Source organism: Monocercomonoides exilis (assembly GCF_001643675.1).
Source record: "Monocercomonoides exilis strain PA203 chromosome Unknown scaffold1-2713096, whole genome shotgun sequence".
NCBI classification, from domain to species: Eukaryota; Preaxostyla; order Oxymonadida; family Polymastigidae; genus Monocercomonoides; species Monocercomonoides exilis.
In genome coordinates this window covers 2,043,343-2,061,992 of record NW_027150546.1, presented here as the reverse complement: position 1 = coordinate 2,061,992, position 18,650 = coordinate 2,043,343, and the positions used below count along the sequence as shown (strand labels likewise).

The following is an 18,650-nucleotide window of genomic DNA, read 5'->3' as shown; positions in this document are numbered from 1 at the left end:
CAATGAAGGGGCTTAACTCCTCCATCTATATGGGGCGAAATTTTTTAATTCATTAAAAAAATCATGTTTTGTTCCAAACTTATTCTGCACACATATCACAATGTGTATAACATTATTATGCAAAAAAATATTAGAAATGGAATGCATAATTATAATTTATTTAAATATTTGAAAACAAGCGTGATATTTTAAGAAATAACAGAAAAAGACATGAAAAGGTGTGATTATGATTTTTGCCTTTGTATTTAAATGCGTTGAATGTGAATAGAAGTTTCATAGTATTGTCAATGTTACGGGCATTGATTTCAAATGAACGGTAAATATTAACGCGTAATTATTGTATCTGCTTTCGGATAACTTATGCATACAAACGGAAAACTGTATGAGGACATGAAAACAAAAAGATTTACGAATACAAAAAATTTTCAGGAAGGAATTTTCAGAAGAAGAAATATAATAATTTGTTGGGAAATAATCACCTTTATTCCTTCGTCTTATTCTTTCTCTTCATCATCTTTAACATTTTCATCATCAAAGCCAAAACATCACTCCATTCATTCCTCCGCCCTCTCCAACTACAACACTTTAGCCACTATCATCGTCTGCGACTTCGCCTTTGTTTCTTCTCTTCTGGCACACTTCTGCGCCCCTGTCACTTCTCTTATTTCTCCCTGTCTTCCCTCTCTCTAAGATATCTGTATTTGGAGAATGCACTTGCTCTTCACATGCTAGTTCAGCACTTCCTGCAAATGAATTTGTGGAGTATGTCTCGCTCCATTTAACAGATGAGAAGAATGACACGACAATAATACTACTGCTGATTACACTTGATGTTTCATGGTGCTGAATAGACTTGTGTTGTTTGCAGTGGGGAAGATGACATTTCGGAAGAAGAAAGAGGAGGAGAAGGAGAAGGAGAAGATGGAGGAAGAGAATTTGAAATATCATCCGGAAGAAGAATAAAAGAACGATCGTGTAAAGACTCAATTGAATGAAGAATAGAGGAAGGATCAGGAAGAGGGAGAGAAGAAGAAGAAGAAGAAGAAGAAGAAGAAGATGATGATGATGATGATGAAGAAAAAGAAGAAAAAGAAGAAGAAGAATATAATGATGATGATGAATATGCTTGTGTAACTGTGCATGTCACAACAGATAAATACACCCCCATCCACTTTTCATTCATCTCTCTGATTTGTGTGCTCCTCAACTCTTCTGACTTGAGGAGCAGCCAGCCAACCCCAATCTGTGTTAAATGATTCTCCAAAAGCAAAAGATATGACTTATGCTCAGCAACATCGTTACGAATGGAATAAAAACAGGACAAAGCGAGAGAACAAAGAGAAGCAACGTGGCTTGGTTCTTTTGTGAAAGAAAAAAGAACATCACAAAATGACTGCGAAATGATCGAATAAAATGCATCTTCTGGTAAAATTGGAATAGAAGGAAGCGAAATTGAGGAAAAGGATGAATCTGAAGCAAAAAGAGCAGTCGGCTTCGTTCCTTTCAAAATCATAAGAATGGAGAGAGAAGCAGACGCAGACGGAGATGGTGAATTATACAGACAAGAAATGAAAGAGGCCAACAACGCCATTGCTGCTTCACGCGGAACCGGAGGCAGCTCATCCTGATAAGCACTGTTTCCGTCCAGAGGAGCAAGAGAATACAGCGACTTCACTGCATATGTCCACTTTCTCGACTGTTTTGACAGAGAAGGAGAAAGAAAGTTTTGGCAACGTTGAGTGTAATTGGCGAGGAGGAGCAGCCAAGAGCAAACAGGAGACAGAAAGCAAGCATCGCGCAGGAAGGCGAACAGAGGGACGAATTGGATGGCTTTCTTCTGCTTGGCAGGCAGAGGATCGAACAGCTATGTGAAGGAGAAGAAGAGCTGCTGGAGCAGAATGGAGAGGTATTACTGTGACAGAGAGGCGTCTGCTTTAGACAAATACACTGAGACTGACTTCAGAACAGCAGAAAGGGTTCAGAGGATCACACGGAAAAAACACAGACGCAGCTGAGTGTCTTCGCAGAGTAAGAGAAAGGCCTTCGCAATCGACGGCGCACCTGCAATGTCTTCAGATTCCAGCTTGTTCAGCTCAGGAGCAGTCATTGCACACGCTGCGAGGGATGCAGTTGAACTCTTCTGGTTTTGCTTCCGGGCAAGGCAAGCATCTTTCTCTTTTGCTTCTCCGCTGAGCAACTCAGTTGTGATGTGCTTGATCAGTTTGAACGACAAGTCTGGCGAGCGAACAAGAATCTGCTCCAACTCCAAACTCCACTGCACAAACACCGCATGATGCACTGAATGGGAGAAGGTGTGAAACAAAAAACACACACAGAAAAACATTAAGTCGCGGGAAAATGTCAGACCTTCCTTTGGCACATTCGGAACACGCATATCCATAGAAATTGACGCAGATGAGGATATCGATAATGAGCTTTTACCAGCACGTTTCGTTTGAATCAAAGATGAGGCAGGTGTTGCAGATGAAACACCAGTTGAAGATGATCTGGTGTTAGTGACTGTTGTTGCTGCTTCCACTTCTTCGGTGTATTGTTCGCATCCAAACTACCCAAACAGCCTTCTCACAAACGCAAAGAATATGTTTGAGAAGATCTGCCTGTCTCTCACGATGCCCAGCTGCCTCACCAACACACTCTCATCCACACTGCTCATCCCATCTGAAGACGATTTCATTGGCGAATGCTCTGTCAAGGCGGAATCTGCGAACACATCGTTATTAAAAGGAGAACGCATCTTCAGCGGAGACTGGTGGGGCGGTGGAGGATGCATTGCGAAAAGAGGAAAAGATCCGATTGCTTGCGATACAGTTGGAGGCAGACGGCTCCCTCTTTCCATTTCTTTCAGCTTTGCCTGTAGAATCTGACTGAGCAGCTGGCGCTCGAGGCTCCAGTTGTCCACAGGCTGCTTTCGCTCGTAGATGAGGATGTATGCCGAGTACGGCTTGACCGTGTCTGCCTAGCTCAACAGGCCCAGGCGCTTGTACTTGATGATCTCTGGATCGATCAGCGCGGTGTCGTCCAGAAAGCTCCCGCCAAAGGACTCTGCTTTTAGTGTCTCAATGGCAGGAGAAGGGAGCAGCCTAACTCTATCGTCGTTGAACTCGTACCACTGGTGCGGCGCATCTCTTTCACACACAAATGAGATGTAGTGTCCAGCTTTGGCCGTGTCCAAGTGGTTGATGATGCCCTGCAGACGGTATTTGCAGCAGCTCTCCGGACGCAGCTTGTCTTTGCTTTCGTTGTTATGCGGCACCTGCAGATTCTTCAGATTCTCTTTGCGTCCAACCTTTTCCAAGGTGATTGCTGTGTCAGCTTTGGAAAACCGCTTCATACTGCTTAGTTTTTCTTCCCTCACCTGCATCGCCTCCCACCTAAATGGCTCGAGATCCAAATCCTCCTCAATGGGGAACTCAAACTTGTCGTTGATCTTCACTCTGTTCACAGTCAGCGGCTGGTAGTCAAAACGCCTGAGAAAAATAATGAGTGGATTCGGTAGGTCTCTCAGAACTGTTCGGTTGATCACATCAACCTTATGAAACTTGCCACACTCTTCGCATTCGTAATCCTCAATCTTCGACCCAACCACCATCGACGTCAACGATTCCACCAGACTTTTCTTCCCTTTCACTTCCACCTCGAGCACATTGAAGCCATCCGAAAGCCACCTCTCGTGCCCGTATCGTCAGACATGCAGGTTCATCGCGTTACCCTTCAGAAAGCGCCTGACAAAGTTTGGAGCTGCCACCGCGTCCAGATGTATCTCCGGCTTGTCCATAAGACACATGAAGAACTCGTAGATGTCACAATGCACACCATTCACAACTTGCTTCCTGTCCTGGTCGAGATATACCTCCAGAAACTGCTCAGCATCAATGAACTCCCTCCTGTTCGGGTTGTTCTGCAGCTCCCAGAAGAAATTGCGTACAGCTCTCCACACAGCTCTGTTCTGCACTTTCTCCTCCTCTGCCACGCTGCGCAGCCGCATCTCCGCCATCTTCGCCTCCAGCTCGTCTGGTTGGAGTGTGCTTGTTTCTTTGCTCTTCTTCCACTCACTCAGCACATCTGCTTGTGAAGGTCTTGTCAGCTTCTCCAGGGCGCTTCCTTGAAACTGCTCGCCTTCCCACAGAAGAAGCGTGGAGCGCAGCTGCGTGTGCATAAACAGCTGCACAAACAGTGAGTTCATATAGTGAAGTGTGCCTGGATTCACAATGCCTCTGTATTTAACCTCTTAACTTTTCTCAACCTTCTTCTCCTTCTTGTGCGATTTTGCAATCTGCTCGGCGGGTGTGAAGTGGAAAGACGGGCATGCGTTCTTGTCGTTCATCGTCTGAGTCTCGTTCAAAAGATGCAGCAGACGCTCGGTGTTTGCCTCGTTCCCGCTGCATAGCGCAGCAATCAGACTCAAAATGGCCTTTCTGCTCTCTTCGTCTTCCACAAAATGGCTCTGAATGAGTTCCACTTCTGAGTTGCTACGTGAATGAGACGACGTCAGCTTCCTCTGCGAATCGCGCCGTGCAATGTTTGAGGGCAAATATGAAGTAGAAGAAGAAGAAGAAGAAGCAGAGAAACTGCGCAGCATCTCTTTCCCAGCCATTCCTGGTGATGAAGCACCCGTGGAAGCAGCAACAGCATCGAATCCAGAAACCAGCTTGCCCATCCACAGATAATCAATGAGCATCAGCCCAAAGGACTTCTCAGGCAGCTTCAAGCCAACTTCTGTTTTGATCCATCTTTCCAGTTTTCTCAGGTTAATTTCTGTTGTCGGGTTGGATGCACAATGAAGCTGAGAAAGCTTGTTCAGAATGACTCTCAGCGTAACTGAGACAGGCAGAAGAGACAGCTGGTGCTTCTTTGTGAGATTGTTCGAAGAAGAAAATGAAGAGGAAGAAGTAGGAGTCGAGGAAGAAGAAGGTGATGCTCCTGACAATTCATTGATGTACTTATCATCATCATTATCATCATCACCTCCAACTAACAGATACCTCGGAACATCCATAATCACATCCGCCTGATATTTTATAACAGCGCCAAGAGACTTAGCCACCCTTGCTGGTATTATCCCTGGCCACTTCATGTTTATTTCATTATTGTTCAGTGCAGAATTCAGCAGCTCAAAGAGTGAAGAGAACAAGACAGCAACGTGGAGCTTCTGCATTTTCCTAGGCAAACATGGACTGCAGAGAACGATGGATGCAAAGGAGATGTCCAGGAAGGAGGAGAGGAGAGAGACAAAAAGCTGCTCGTGCGGTGTGGAAGGGGAGCTGAAAGGTGAAAGAGTGTGAAGAGAATTGAAGAATGAAGAAGAAGAAGAAGAAGAAGAAGAAGGAGATAGCAGAAGATAGAAAGTTTCCTCGAAAGGAGAGAGAAGCACACAGAGCAGAGCAAAAAGTGCACAAAAGAGAGAAAAAGAATATAGAACTGGTGATGGACAGCAACGACAAGCTCGCATAGGAGGAACAGCTGATAGCGATGGCAGAGAGTCCGCTTCTTGCCCGCATTCTGATGCAGCTGATGAATCAATACGAAAAAATCCAGATGATCTCCCCGAAGAAAAAGTCAGGTGTGGACAGAGAGATAAGCGAAGGGACTATTTCATTTGAGACGGAAAAGAAAAGCAGGCTATCTCAAATAGAAAGCGGATCAATGCAATAGATTTCGTCTGCCTCTCGTTCGTTTGATTCGCCAACTTCTTCAATTCCCAGGCAGCCTTCATCATCTTCTGCGCAAATGTCGAATTATTTTTCTCATTCTTCATCATTTTCAACTTTGTCTTCGTCTTCTCATTCTTCTTTGCCTTTTTCTGCTTCTTCACCTTCTCCTCTATAATCATTTTAACATTTTTCCTCGTCTTCTCCACTTCTTGCTTCTTAATTTGTTTCAACTGCTTCAACTCCTTCCTCTTCATCCCCGACATCACCTTCAGATGGAATATCTCCAACTTCTCAGGATTTTGCATCTCCACCCCGAGACAAAATGCACCAATTATTTTTCAAACTCAGTCGGCGCCTCATTAGAGTTCCTCGTCCAAATGCCAAGGATTTTCTCATTCGTCAGGAGGAGCAAATGCTCATTCATCACTGGACTCCTCAACTTCATTTTGGATGCCTTATCTTCTTTTCCCACCTGCTTGGCCACTTCCAATTTCCTAGCAGATCCCATCAAATCGATTCAATTGACATCCACAAGGATCATCTTCACTGGGCGTGTCTGTTGGGAATGTTGTGCCACTGTGTGTCTCTTCCGCTTCATTTATTTCGTCTGCTAATGTGGCTGAGAAGATTCCGTCTGTGATACTCATAGCAGGAATTTCTGGAAACCCTCCGCTGACAGGCTTCACCATACTTCTAATACAAATGACGCAAGCTTTTCTGCCTCCTCCATATCCCTCTCGAATAGCACTATTCTTTTCTCCTTCTGAGCTATTCCACCACACAAATCACTCATCACGCCCGACATCTTCTGCTCTTTCATCCTATTCCTCCACGCACTCTTCTTCTTCATAATCATCATATTCCTCCACTTTATCATCTCATCCACCAAATGAAGTCAATTTTCTTTCGAGTTCTCAGAAAACATCTCATCCAGCTGGATACCAAACTGATAAGAACATCCAAAAACTATCTGCTTTCTGTTGTTTGTCATCATCTGCAGCATCTGTATATTAAAGCATTAATAATAACTGTAATAATAACTGTTATAACAACAACATTAGCAACAAGCAGACTTCATCAACCGAAATGAGCAAAGGAAAGGAAACAGAAGCTGATGGCAACGCGACACTCAAACCATCAGCATAAACACTGCACTATCATCTCATGATATATGATCCACTTCACAAGAATCTTCTTCTTCTTCTTCTTCTTCCTTCTCATCTTCTTCCTTGCCTTCTGCGCAACCTGCCTCCACCTTTCGTGATGTCCAACCCCTCAGTTGTTTAATCAGAATTGAGGTGAATTGATTTACGTGTCCAATTGCTTATACATGATGATATTCAAACATTATCGAAAAAAAAGGAAGAAAATAAAAAGGAAATACAAATGATTCACAAATCAAAAGTGTGTTTATTTTCATTGTATTTATTTTGTAATTCACATTAATTATTTTGTTTTCCATAATTTTTTCCTATCAATAGTTTGATGATTGGAAACTTTTTTGACTTGCCTCGTGCAAGCAAAACTCGCAAAGCCGATAAGGTTTTTGAAGCTTTGGAGGCTACTGCGCCGTCTGATACCGTGGGGTGTTTCCTTTATTTTATTTTTCACAACAAAAAAGGAAAGCCTTTCCAAGAGGCAATCCAGACCGGCTTTGAAGGTTTGCTTTTATATTTTTATTATCATTTAAACATTAAGCAAATAAATTTTATTTTTATGTTATGATTATTATTATTATTATTCGTGAAAAGAGAAAACTTCAAAATTTCTATCAAATATCGGTGAAGTGTGTAAAAGAAGCCCCTTGAACCTTCGGGTTCAGCTTCTTTGTTGTGCTTCTTCCTTGTTTTCAATTCAAGAATTGAATCAAGAAGGCTGGGGCATTTCTCCCGTAGAATATTACTATTCACGGGAGAAAAACAAAGCCCCAGCACCTACAGCTTCATCAAGCAGTGATAAAGATGTTCTTTCAATTAGAAGTTTTTTTTATTTTAATTTATAATATTAATTTTTTTATCATTAATAATTTTGATTATTATTTTGTTTATAATAAAAAAAATGTGTTTTATTGAATGATATATTTTTTTAGATGAAAAAGAGTTTCGAACTGCTGAACGCTGGCTTTTAAACCATAGTTCTTGCAGCTGCGAAAACTCGAGAAGAAAAAAAAACAAGTTTGATTATTGTTTAATTTTTTTTTATAAAGTTTTTTGTTTTTAAAATTTTTCTTAATTACTGATGTTGAATTAATTTATTAAATTTCAGATTTCGCTACAAATGAAAAAAAGCCAGAAGATATTGAAAAGCGATTAAGCAATACTGTATGTTATGAAAAAAATAAAAAAGAAGAATTTGAAAAAGAAAATACAGAAAATAAAAAAACAAAAAGAAATGAAAAAATTGAAAGAAAAAACAAACAATAAAAAAAAAGAAACTAAAAAAAGAATGAAGTGATAATATCAAAAGATGAAAAGATAATAAAAGAAAATAATAATAAAAATAAAAAAGAAAATAAACGATTAAAAGAAAAATTAATTAATAATAATATAATCACAAAAAAAGCGTAACAAATATTTTTTTAAATCATTGAATCCAAAAAAGCAAATATGAAATTTCCAACTCACTCAAATCAAAACATAACACAACACCATCAAATTTTATCAATGAGAGCTCCAAGGCTGCAACATTGAATGCTGGGGGGAGCGTTGGGGCTGCGTCGCTGAGCACTGAGGGGAGCGTTGGAATGTTGAACAAAATAAAAACAAATATTATCATAAATGATTTTAACAATAAAAAAGAAAAGAATAAAAGAAAAAATAGAAAAGATAAAAAAGAAAATATTGAAAAAAATAAGAAAAATGAAGAATATAAATATAATGATGAATATGAAAATAAAAAAAGAAATAAATATAGTCTTAAAGAAACAAATGATTATAAAAAATATACCCATTTTGAAGATAATTACAAAAAATCAGATTTGGGTAATTATTTTTGAAAAGTCGCAAATGTTTAATTTTCAAAAAAATCTTAATATTCATATTTTTCTCAAATTTCTGTTTCCACTCACTAATCTTCTTCAGAATGTGTGAAATAGCATTATTCAGAAATAGATTCAATTTTAGTGAAGTTTGGAGTACGTTAACAAAAATTTGAACAAATTATGAAAGTTTTGATTTATTTGAAAATTTAACATTTGCGACTTTTCTAAAATAATTACCCATTTGTTTAACAATAGCCTTTTGAGTTATGAATTTTCTTTCCAAAATTTTTATTCAAATATAACCTTTTGTAATATTAACATTCACAATTTTTCCTTCGACGGGTTCGATGCAACAAGCTGTGAAGCTGCTAGCGAAGGTGGTGCTGATAGTTGTAAAGCTGCGAGCGGGGCAGGTTTAGATGGATTTGGTGCAGCGAGCTGGGCAGACGTGTTTGGAGCTGGAGGTTTGAGGGATGATTGTGGGCTTGGAGCTGGAGGTGTGATGGATGCTTGCGGGATTGGAGCTGGAGTCGTAATAGAAAAAGAATTGAATTATGGAGAAGGAATTGAAATGGAAGAAGAGTTGAATAATGGAGAAGGAATTAAAATGGAAGAAGAGTTGGATGGAGGAAAAGATGGAGTTGAAGGAGAGTGGAATGATGGAGAAATTGTGATGGAGGGAGGGTTGGATAGAGGGAGTGATGGTGGACATGTTGATGGAAATTTAGAAAATAATATATGTTATTTGAAAAATATGAAAAGAAAAAGAAAAGGCTTTGGAGTTTTTTCTCCAAATGAAAAAAGATTAATTGAAAAAACAAATAAAGATTTATTTTTTGTAATGAAAAAAGAAATTAATTTAAAAATGTCTTATTCAACATTCTGCAAAAAAACAAGAAATTTTAAAAATCAAAGAAAAGGACAGATTTGTGTGAGATTTGTGAGAGAGGGAATCTTTTAGAAAAGAAAAAGATTGAAATAGAAAGAAAAGGAGGAAAATTGGGCCAAACAGAAAATGATGAATTGAATTAAATAATTTATTATCGAAAAATGGCCCAACATCAAAGAAACTTCTTAAATGAGAAGAAAGAAAATTAAAAAAAATTGAAGTTATTATTTTGATGGATTTTAAAGAAAATTGGTGTTTACCAATTTCTAATAATGAGACTGGAAAATCATTATTTAATAAGAAACAAATTTCTCATTTGTGTTTTGTGGTTTTTGACGTAGATAATTTTCGTATTTTAAAAAAAGTGTTGTTTTAATTATTTTTCTGAAATTTTATCTCATGATTATCGTTTTGTCTGTGAATGTTTAAAACAACTACTGCAATTTGATATTTTTTTATGTTAATTCTTTTAACTTTTTTTGAGACAATGGGCCGCATTTTCGTAATTCTCAAATTTTTCATTCATAATTTTCTCCCAATTCTTTTTTGTTTAAAAATAAACATTGTTCACTTTCATTTTTTGCTGAACATCACGGAAAAAATGAATGTGATAGTGAGTTTGGTTTTTTAACAAATTTTATTAATAATAAACTTGTCAATAGAGTTTTGAATAATATTTTTGATTTAATTGATTTTTTTTGTTATAATTGTAATTCTTATTTATTTAACACAAATTCTGAAAATTCATCTTTTTTCATTTCTGATTCTTTTAATAGTAACTTTAATTATTCTTCTAATATTTTTTCTTCTTCTTTTCAAAATCAGGTGAAAAAGAATAATGCCACGAAGCATTATTTTTTAAGGTTTGAATTAATTTATATATTAGATAAAATGTGAAATAAATTGATCATTTCAAATTGTTTGTGTTATTTCAAGTTTCAGCTACGAATTTTAAATTAACCCAGTTATTTTGAAATGATCGAGAAAAACTTAAATCTACTGGACGTTTTTGAAAATCATTGTTTAGAAATATTTTTGATAGAAAAATGGTTGCAACCATGTTCTGAATTGCATTTTTTCATTTTTAATGGAAAGATTTTTAAAAAACACATTTTTTGAGTCTTGACGAAATTGAGTCTTTAAATGTAATTTTGAAATTAAAAAATCAAATTATTCATAGGCATTTATTAAAATAACGATTGTTTGATAATAATATCATTTGTTGGTAAAAATTGAATCAGCAACTTCAATAAAAAATACTGTTTTTTGTGAATTCTCAAGATTTTCCAATAATTTTCTCTCAAAAATTGTTTTCTTTTTTTCTTTTTTTTGAAAAAAATGAATATTGAGAAAAAAAACAATAATTAGACAATTACTCATTGAAATTAAAGAAAAATGTTGTTGTTTTTATCTTTGATCAGATAGTTATGGTATCTTAACAAAAAAATTTTATTCTATTCTGAACAAAATGACGACAGATTAGAAGTTCTGATATTAAATTCAGAAATTTCATATCATGTCGTTTTCAAAAATTTGAATAGATGATTATGACATGCAAAATTTGAAGAATTTAATTTGTCGAAAGAAGAAGTGATTGTGAAGCGAGAAAAGGAAAAATACAAAAGCATGAAATATCAATAAAATCTGAAAAGCAAAAAACAAATAAATGTTCTCAATGATTTTTGAAAAAAATATTAATTTCATCTTCTTCTTATCTAAACATAACACAATCCATATATGAAATCTTCGAAAAGTTCTTCTTCTATCTCTTCATATAGATTTCATCGTATCTCTTTCAGCTTCACTTCCTCCTATTCATTTTCCGTCTTTTCTTTCAATCTTTCTCATATTTCTTTGAAAGGAAGTTACCATCAATCATGATGTCTCTCTCACTGGATTCAAATACTTCCTCCAAATTAACATCAATTGCTCCACTTTTTAGCGAATCCTCAATCTGCGCATCTGAGCGATGAAATGAAATACCTAATGTTTCAATGCATTCATCACATGTTTCTCAACAATTATCTTTCCTTGCTCGATTCAAACGAGAAATATCTCCAATAAGCCCAGTAAATGCTTCGTTTCACAATCAACAACATCGAAATAAATCAAAAATTGATGGGGCAATCTTCCAACACAAGCAATACTTTTGCTTTTCTCTCTTTTTTATTTCTCTCTTCCGATACACACATTTCATCAGATATTCCAGTTCTCTTTTTGCTTCTCTTTCAAAACTCTACTCATTCACGTTGACATCTTCCAAACTCCTTTTTTCAAAAAATCAACTAAAAAAAAACGCCCAAACCAATTGATAGGCAAGATGAGTGAGGTTGAAATGTACCTGATTATTCTTGAAAATCTCTTTGACGTTATCTGTGTTTGATCTTTTTCAAATCCCTTATCAAAAAATGAGAATGATATTTGAAAATGTCAAAAATGAAAGAAAAATTGTCACACTGTATTTCTTATATTTTTCAATTCCATCAAGATAATTACCATTTTCTTTCTTCTTTGCTTTCCATTTTGTTCAAAACATTAAACAGATGGCACCGAGCACGTAATTCAAGTGAATCCAGCGCAGAGTTGCGACTAATAGAAACATTGCATTGACATGGATCACTCACTTGCTCTCCCTTCTTTTTCTTATTTCTTTTCATTTCATGAACATCGAACATTTCATCCTATAATAGATTTCTATTCTTCTTTATTCATTTCATCGTTTATTGAATTCTTTTCAAATGTTATCTACTTCTTTTCTCTTCATTTCAATCTAACAAACCAGAAAAATAAATCTATTCAAAATAATAAAAAATATCCGAATATCAAGAAATCATACACAACAGCAACTGCATACTCGTGACCTAATTTGTGTCGTTTCTTTCCAGCATTTTAGCAATGGATGTCAATCAGAAAGTGCTGATAAAAAGTTATTCAAACTTTATGCAAAAAAGCTTTTTAAATAGAAAATAAAATAGGTTAAAAATAATTAAAATAGACAAAAATGAATGCTTTCAAACCGGTATTAATTGCATTTTTGTTTTCAATCCATATGTGTCGAGAAACCTTGAAAATGATTTGATCATTTACATAAATGAATATTCTTCAATACGAAATTTTCAAAATTTGAAAAGTATTTAAATAATATTGTTAAATATTATTTGTCGATTTTGTGTGAACCAATTGTTTTTGATTATTACATTGTTTCAATAAAATACAGTAAGTTCAAAATACCAAAAAAGCGAAACTCAACAGATATAAGTGAAACCTATCTTATAGATGGACGCAAATGCTCAGTGAACATTTGTGTTTATTATAAAATTCATTATTTTTACAAAATAATTTGTTGTCACATTTGAAGGAAAATGATCAAAAATTTGTTAAAACTATCTAAAAAAAGCTTTATTTATAAAAAACATAACATAATATTTAATGTTGATGTGTTTTTGGCTTCAACATGTAAAAAATGTATTTTTGATAAATGTTAGACTTTCAGGTCACAATCGAAAAAAACTAGTTTTTCTTAAAAACACTGTCTTTTATTTAAAATTACTGGGGAATCTTGAAATAAATAAAATATTTTGAAATATTTTTTTATTTCACAATTTATCTATTAATTTATTTATTTATTAATTTATATATTTTATTATTTAATTATTTAATTATTTAATTAATTAATAAATAAATTAATTAATTAATTAATTAATTAATTAATAATTTATTTATTTAGTCACATAGAATTTTAAGAAAAAATTGGAATGAAATGAAAATAAAAGGAATGAAAAATAATTTGTTTTTTTAGAAAAGATACAGGGAAACTTCTCGTTTCATTAATCAGCTGCGAAAATAGCCCAGGTATGTTTTAAATATAATATAAAATTATGAAAAAATTAGAAACAAAAAAAAGGAAAAGTTTTTGAAAGAAACGATAATAAAAAAAATGACATTTTTATTTCTGAAAAAGGAAAATTCGGAAAAGGCGTGAAGAAAGTTATTGAAAATAGAATGAAATTTTAAAAATTTACATAAAAAAAAGATTTTTTAAATTTGAATAATAATTTTTTTAATAATTCGAATAATTCTTCAGATTCAAACAGCTTGACAAGTAAAACAGGTATGTCACAGGTGTGCAATTTAAATTCTGAAAATACATTTTCTGATTCATTTTCTGATAATTATTCTTTTTACGATTCTATTGATAATTCTTTTTCAAATTAAAATATTTTTTTTGCAAATTTTTCACTGAATAATTTGAAAAAATAGATATGAAGGTATGTTTTTTTTTTTTTTTTTTTTTTTAATTTTTTTTATATATTTTTATTTTTTATTTTTTTTTAAGACTATTGAAAGTGATTGATAATAATTAATGAAATAAACAAACTGAAAAATTATTTTGAATTTGATTTCAATTTTATTAATTATTTTTTATTTTTTATTTATTTTTTTAATTTAACAAACTAATTAATTAATAAAAAATAAAAGTTTAATTGACTTTGAAATAATAAATATTTGTTTATGCTTATCCAATGAAACCGAATTTTATTCGGTTGAGGACTAGACTGATTCAATCCTGTTGCTTTATAATTTCTTAATGATAGAGTAACATGCAGGACTTGGGTCCAGAATCAGTTTCCCAGGTAAATAAATGTTTATTATTATTATTTTTTTATAAAAATTGAAGTTTAAAAAATATTCAGTGAATTATTTAATTTTTTGTTGAAATTTTTGTCTAAAATTACGGGTGGAACAAAATTTGGAAAAAGAAAATTTCGCCCCATATATATATATATATGTCTTTCTTACATTCTTTCTTTCTTTAGTTGCTGTTATTTTAATTAAACTGTGAATAACTTCGATACCAGTTGAAAATTCTGAATTATGAACTTTTCTATTGAAACAGATTTCACTCACACATACATATAAAAAAAATACAAAAAGAATAGCTAAATGAAATGTTAAATTCAAATAATAGATGAAATTTGAATAAACTTCTTCAATTCAAATAAACACATTTAATTCAAATAAAGTTAGTTTATTTTAAATGAAGTTGGTATATTTTAAATTTAGCACGTTTATTCAAATTAACGCTAAAATCCATCCGGAAAAAGTTATGAAAAATTGTATTTCATCTTTCAAAATTACTAACTGGGTAATTCTTTTTGAAAAGTCGCAAATGTTCAATTTTCAGGAAAACCAAAAATTTCATATTTTGCTGATATTTCTGTTTCTGCTCACGAATCTTCTTTGGAATGAATAAAAATAGCATCATCCAAAAATAGATTCCTTATTCATGCAGTTTGGTTTATGTTAACAAAAAATTGATTGAAATATGAAAATTTTGATTTATTTGAAAATTAAACATTAGTGACTTTTCAAAAAGAATCACCCAACTGGCTCATTTGGTGTTGTTTCTTGAAGTATTTATAACCCAATTATTACAATAATTTTAATCTTTTTGTTTTTTATTGGAAATATGACCAAATTCCAACAAAATGAGCTTCAAAGACAAAAAAAAAAAAAAAAAAAAAAAAAAAAAAAAGAAAAAAAAAAGAAAAAGAAAAAGAAAAAATCCGAGAGTTAAAGTTTATTTCGTTAATATTTGTATGTTCATTTTGGAAAAAACACAGATGAAACAATTTTTATTTGGATAAAAATGTTGAGAGAAAAAGTGAAATGCTCCGAACAGTTTCATTTTATAAAACACAAATAACTGCAAAAGTGTACGAAATGAAGCGTTGAAGCTGACAAACTTGATATTCTTTTTTCTTCTTCCTCTCCTTCCCCCTCTTCTCCGCCCCAAACAATCTCCTCTCACATGCCCACTCCCCAATCCCTGCCTCCTTCTCCATCTCCCATTCCTCTTTCTCTTTCTTCCCTCTCTTCCCCTTCCCCTTCTCCATCTCCATCCCTTTCCTGTTCTCCTTCATCTTTCTTATCTTCATCCTCATCATCTTTTTTTTCTTCACCTTCCCCTTTGATTTCCACTTCCCCTTCCCCTCTCCATGACCATCACCAATCCCATCCCCACCTCCAAATCCACCTCAATCTCCATCTCTCAAACACCCTCTTCTCAAACATCTCCTCTCTCCAATCCCATTCATCTCTTCCATCACTTTCTTCACACTCACTCAATCCTTTCACCTCAACCATCTCTTCCTCTTCTCTCTCTTCATCCACAAACACCAATGCCAATTCAATCCCCTCCTTCTCCCTTCACTCATCCCTCTCCATCCACTCAACCATCTTCCTCTACACCCACAATCCCATTGATGGTGCCATCCTCCCCAACCTTAACAACCCATCCACTTCTCTCTCTGCCTTCAATGCCTCTTTTCTCCACCAAACACGATCTTTACCAAATGCTGCTGTTGAACACATTGGAAATGAAACCCAAAGAGTGAAACTTGGAAGACTGGATTCCTTTGATGCTAACAGCCATAAATTTGAATGGTGCGAATGGAATGATTCAAAAAGTGAATCAAGTCGTGGAGGTGCACTTTGTATCGAGTGCACAAACGCAAATCTCACAATCACTTCTTGTTCTTTTGAAAATTGCAGTTGCTCAGGAAGTGGATGTGATGGCGGTGCGATATACTGCAGGTATCTGTTAAATGTCAACATCACAAAATCCAATATTACAAGTTGCTCGTCTGAACACGGAGGAGCTGCTTGCATCAGATACCCACAGTCAAATTCAATTTGGATGTTCGCAGAAAATAGAGTTGAAAGTTGTTCAATAACATACTGGTGTGGAACTGGTTTGTATTTCTGGCTCAATAATATGACTTCAACTTGTCAATTTTTGTTCACCAAATGCAAGTGTATTGCAAACTCGGGTGGTGATTCTGCTGGTGCTCTAACATTCAATTGGCCTCCTCAAGTGAAGCCAAATCATTTTTTGATTGATGATTGTCAATTAATAAACAACAAATTGACAAATTCGTCAACACGCGGAGGAGCTGGAATTTTTACTGAAATGACATTTCCCAATCTCCATTCAGCAATGCGGATCAACAACAGAATCAAATAGATTTTGGAATGCAGGAGAAACAGACGACGCTGAAAACAATTGTTTGCGGACTCTCGTCTTTTCTCCTTTTTTTTTCCAATGAAAATACATGAGAAATTTCTCCCTTCCTTTTCTTCATTTTCATCCTCCCCCTGTCTTCCTATTCCATCTGCTTCGACTATGTTTGTGAAAATATCACTTTTTAATGAGAAGCTGAAGCTATCGGCTTCCGTGTACATTTCTCCAAAACCTCATGTATTATTTCTTCTTTCTTCTTGTCCTTCATATTCCTTTGAAATAAACTTCATGTGTCCATTGACTTTCTCTTCTTCCTCTTCTTCCTCCCCATTTCTCCGAGTCTTCTCACCACTTAATCTTAGTCGGAGCAATCACTCCTGTCATCATAACCACATCTTCCACTTTCAGCCTTATATTCTCCAGCACCTTCTCCTCTGTCTCTCCCACTTCACACGCTGCAACCCCTTGCCCCATCACTTAGTCATCCTGCTTCACCATCACACGCCTCGACTGTGGCGGTCACGATTCCAGCAGCACAATCTCCAACTACATCAATGACGGGTCAAACAGTTCATTGATAGATTTGAGCTCAGTCATGTTCAACACCGCAAAGCTTTGCTTGCTCCTGGAATTCTATCTAGCTGAAGTTGCAAGCGAAGAAAACTGAACCACCAGCGATACAGAAAGTGTCGCCGAAAGCGCCACATTGTACTCACGCACAAAGAACCCACATGCAGCGCCCCCCGCCGAGCCACAACAAATCATTCGAAGCGTCTGTTGCTCCCTCAGTTACGACTTCTTTTGATTTTCATACACCCCAGCCGCCCCTCGAAGTCGTCCATCGCTCCTGCCGACGTGTATGGCGCAGCCACCGCAGATGCATCCAAAGGGTAAATTGCACGTGCAAATGAAGATGCTAATAACTATCCATCACCTGCTACCATCTTCGCTTCGCTTCTACACCTCTGGAGTGAAGAAGCAGACAGGAGTCCTGCTCCAGATCAGACTGATGAAAAAGATGAAAAAGATGGTATTTGATTTGTTAGAAGAAGAAGAATGAGGAGACGATGAAAATTTACCTTAGCTTTCTACTGCACATGAGTAGCAGTATTTCACAGAAAGGGAAAGAATACATTTTTGAGTGTTTCTGTGTTGAATCCCTGCCAGCGATAAGTGAGGACGAGAAGGCAGGAACAGATCATTGCAGTTCGAAGGATATGAAGAAGAAAAAGAAGTTGTTGTTGTTGATGAGATTTTTTGATATTTGGAATAATGAAGGTTGTCGATAACAACTGCATAGATTCTCGTTGAAATCTATCTTGATTTGATTTAAACTTCATTGGTCGCATATTCTTCTGGCAAGCAGTAATTACTGAATTTTTCAAACATTCAACTTGCCCCTTCACCTCTTTCCAACAAAAAATAGGTAAAAATTGGCAATTCCTATTTCTCTTTCCTCCTTTCCTCATTTTCCTCTTTAAATTCCTTTTCTTGGATAAAAAATGTCTTTCAACTAAAGCATTCCCTCAAATGGAATAAACTTTTGGCGTTTTGCGATATCATTAACACTCTCAATTTTCGTATTTCCACTTTTTCTCATCTGTATTTCTTTCTTTAAAAAACCCTTTCTTCACATTTCTTCATCTTGCTGAAAATTGATTTTTTCTTCTTCAAGACTATTCGATTTATTTCAGTTCTGTTGTTCGTTGTTTTTGTCCGCATTTTCATTTTGTAGCCTTAATTTAAACACGAATGTGCAAATGATGTATTTCAATAAATTCAACATCTTTCAAAAACAAACATTCAACACAAACCAAAATCATTATTTCTCATTCGTACATGCAAATTTGAAGATCAACACTGAATCAAGCGCCAAGAAGACACAATTGAACTATTAGTCTTTATTTCACCTTCCATCAACAATTTGCACATAAAAGTTATGATCATCCGCTTTAAAGAAACTTGTTTGCTCTATGTATGAAGCTTGCAAAATGATCTATTATCTTGTCAGCCAAATTTCGAACATCTGAATTTTATAAATTCCATATTTTTTAAAATTTTCGTTTTGATCAATTTGACTTTATC

The 18,650-nt window shown here is 35.1% G+C and overlaps 5 protein-coding genes across 5 annotated transcripts; all 5 read right to left on the bottom strand.

The window, feature by feature from the left end:
• Positions 1-835: 835 nt before the first annotated feature.
• Positions 836-2,857, bottom strand: MONOS_3982 (uncharacterized protein; the record flags this gene model as incomplete). The annotated part of the gene is made up of 4 exons (XM_067874018.1): positions 836-1,696; positions 1,991-2,298; positions 2,368-2,566; positions 2,630-2,857. The coding sequence occupies 4 exons, from the start codon at positions 2,855-2,857 to the stop codon at positions 836-838; spliced, it is 1,596 nt and encodes a 531-aa protein (XP_067736514.1).
• A 120-nt stretch (positions 2,858-2,977) lies between these two features.
• On the bottom strand, positions 2,978-3,610 carry MONOS_3981 (putative Ubiquitin carboxyl-terminal hydrolase; the record flags this gene model as incomplete). The annotated part of the gene is made up of 1 exon (XM_067874017.1): positions 2,978-3,610. One exon carries the CDS (start codon positions 3,608-3,610, stop codon positions 2,978-2,980), a length of 633 nt encoding a protein of 210 aa, XP_067736513.1.
• Positions 3,611-3,703: 93 nt separating this feature from the next.
• On the bottom strand, positions 3,704-4,204 carry MONOS_3980 (uncharacterized protein; the record flags this gene model as incomplete). Its single annotated transcript, XM_067874016.1, has 1 exon — positions 3,704-4,204. The coding sequence occupies one exon, from the start codon at positions 4,202-4,204 to the stop codon at positions 3,704-3,706; it is 501 nt and encodes a 166-aa protein (XP_067736512.1).
• A 45-nt stretch (positions 4,205-4,249) lies between these two features.
• MONOS_3979 (uncharacterized protein) lies at positions 4,250-5,176 on the bottom strand (the record flags this gene model as incomplete). The annotated part of the gene is made up of 1 exon (XM_067874014.1): positions 4,250-5,176. One exon carries the CDS (start codon positions 5,174-5,176, stop codon positions 4,250-4,252), a length of 927 nt encoding a protein of 308 aa, XP_067736511.1.
• Positions 5,177-15,214: 10,038 nt separating this feature from the next.
• Positions 15,215-16,213, bottom strand: MONOS_16892 (uncharacterized protein; the record flags this gene model as incomplete). The annotated part of the gene is made up of 3 exons (XM_067869763.1): positions 15,215-15,536; positions 15,600-15,749; positions 15,828-16,213. The coding sequence occupies 3 exons, from the start codon at positions 16,211-16,213 to the stop codon at positions 15,350-15,352; spliced, it is 723 nt and encodes a 240-aa protein (XP_067736510.1). The 3' UTR covers positions 15,215-15,349.
• Positions 16,214-18,650: the final 2,437 nt, after the last annotated feature.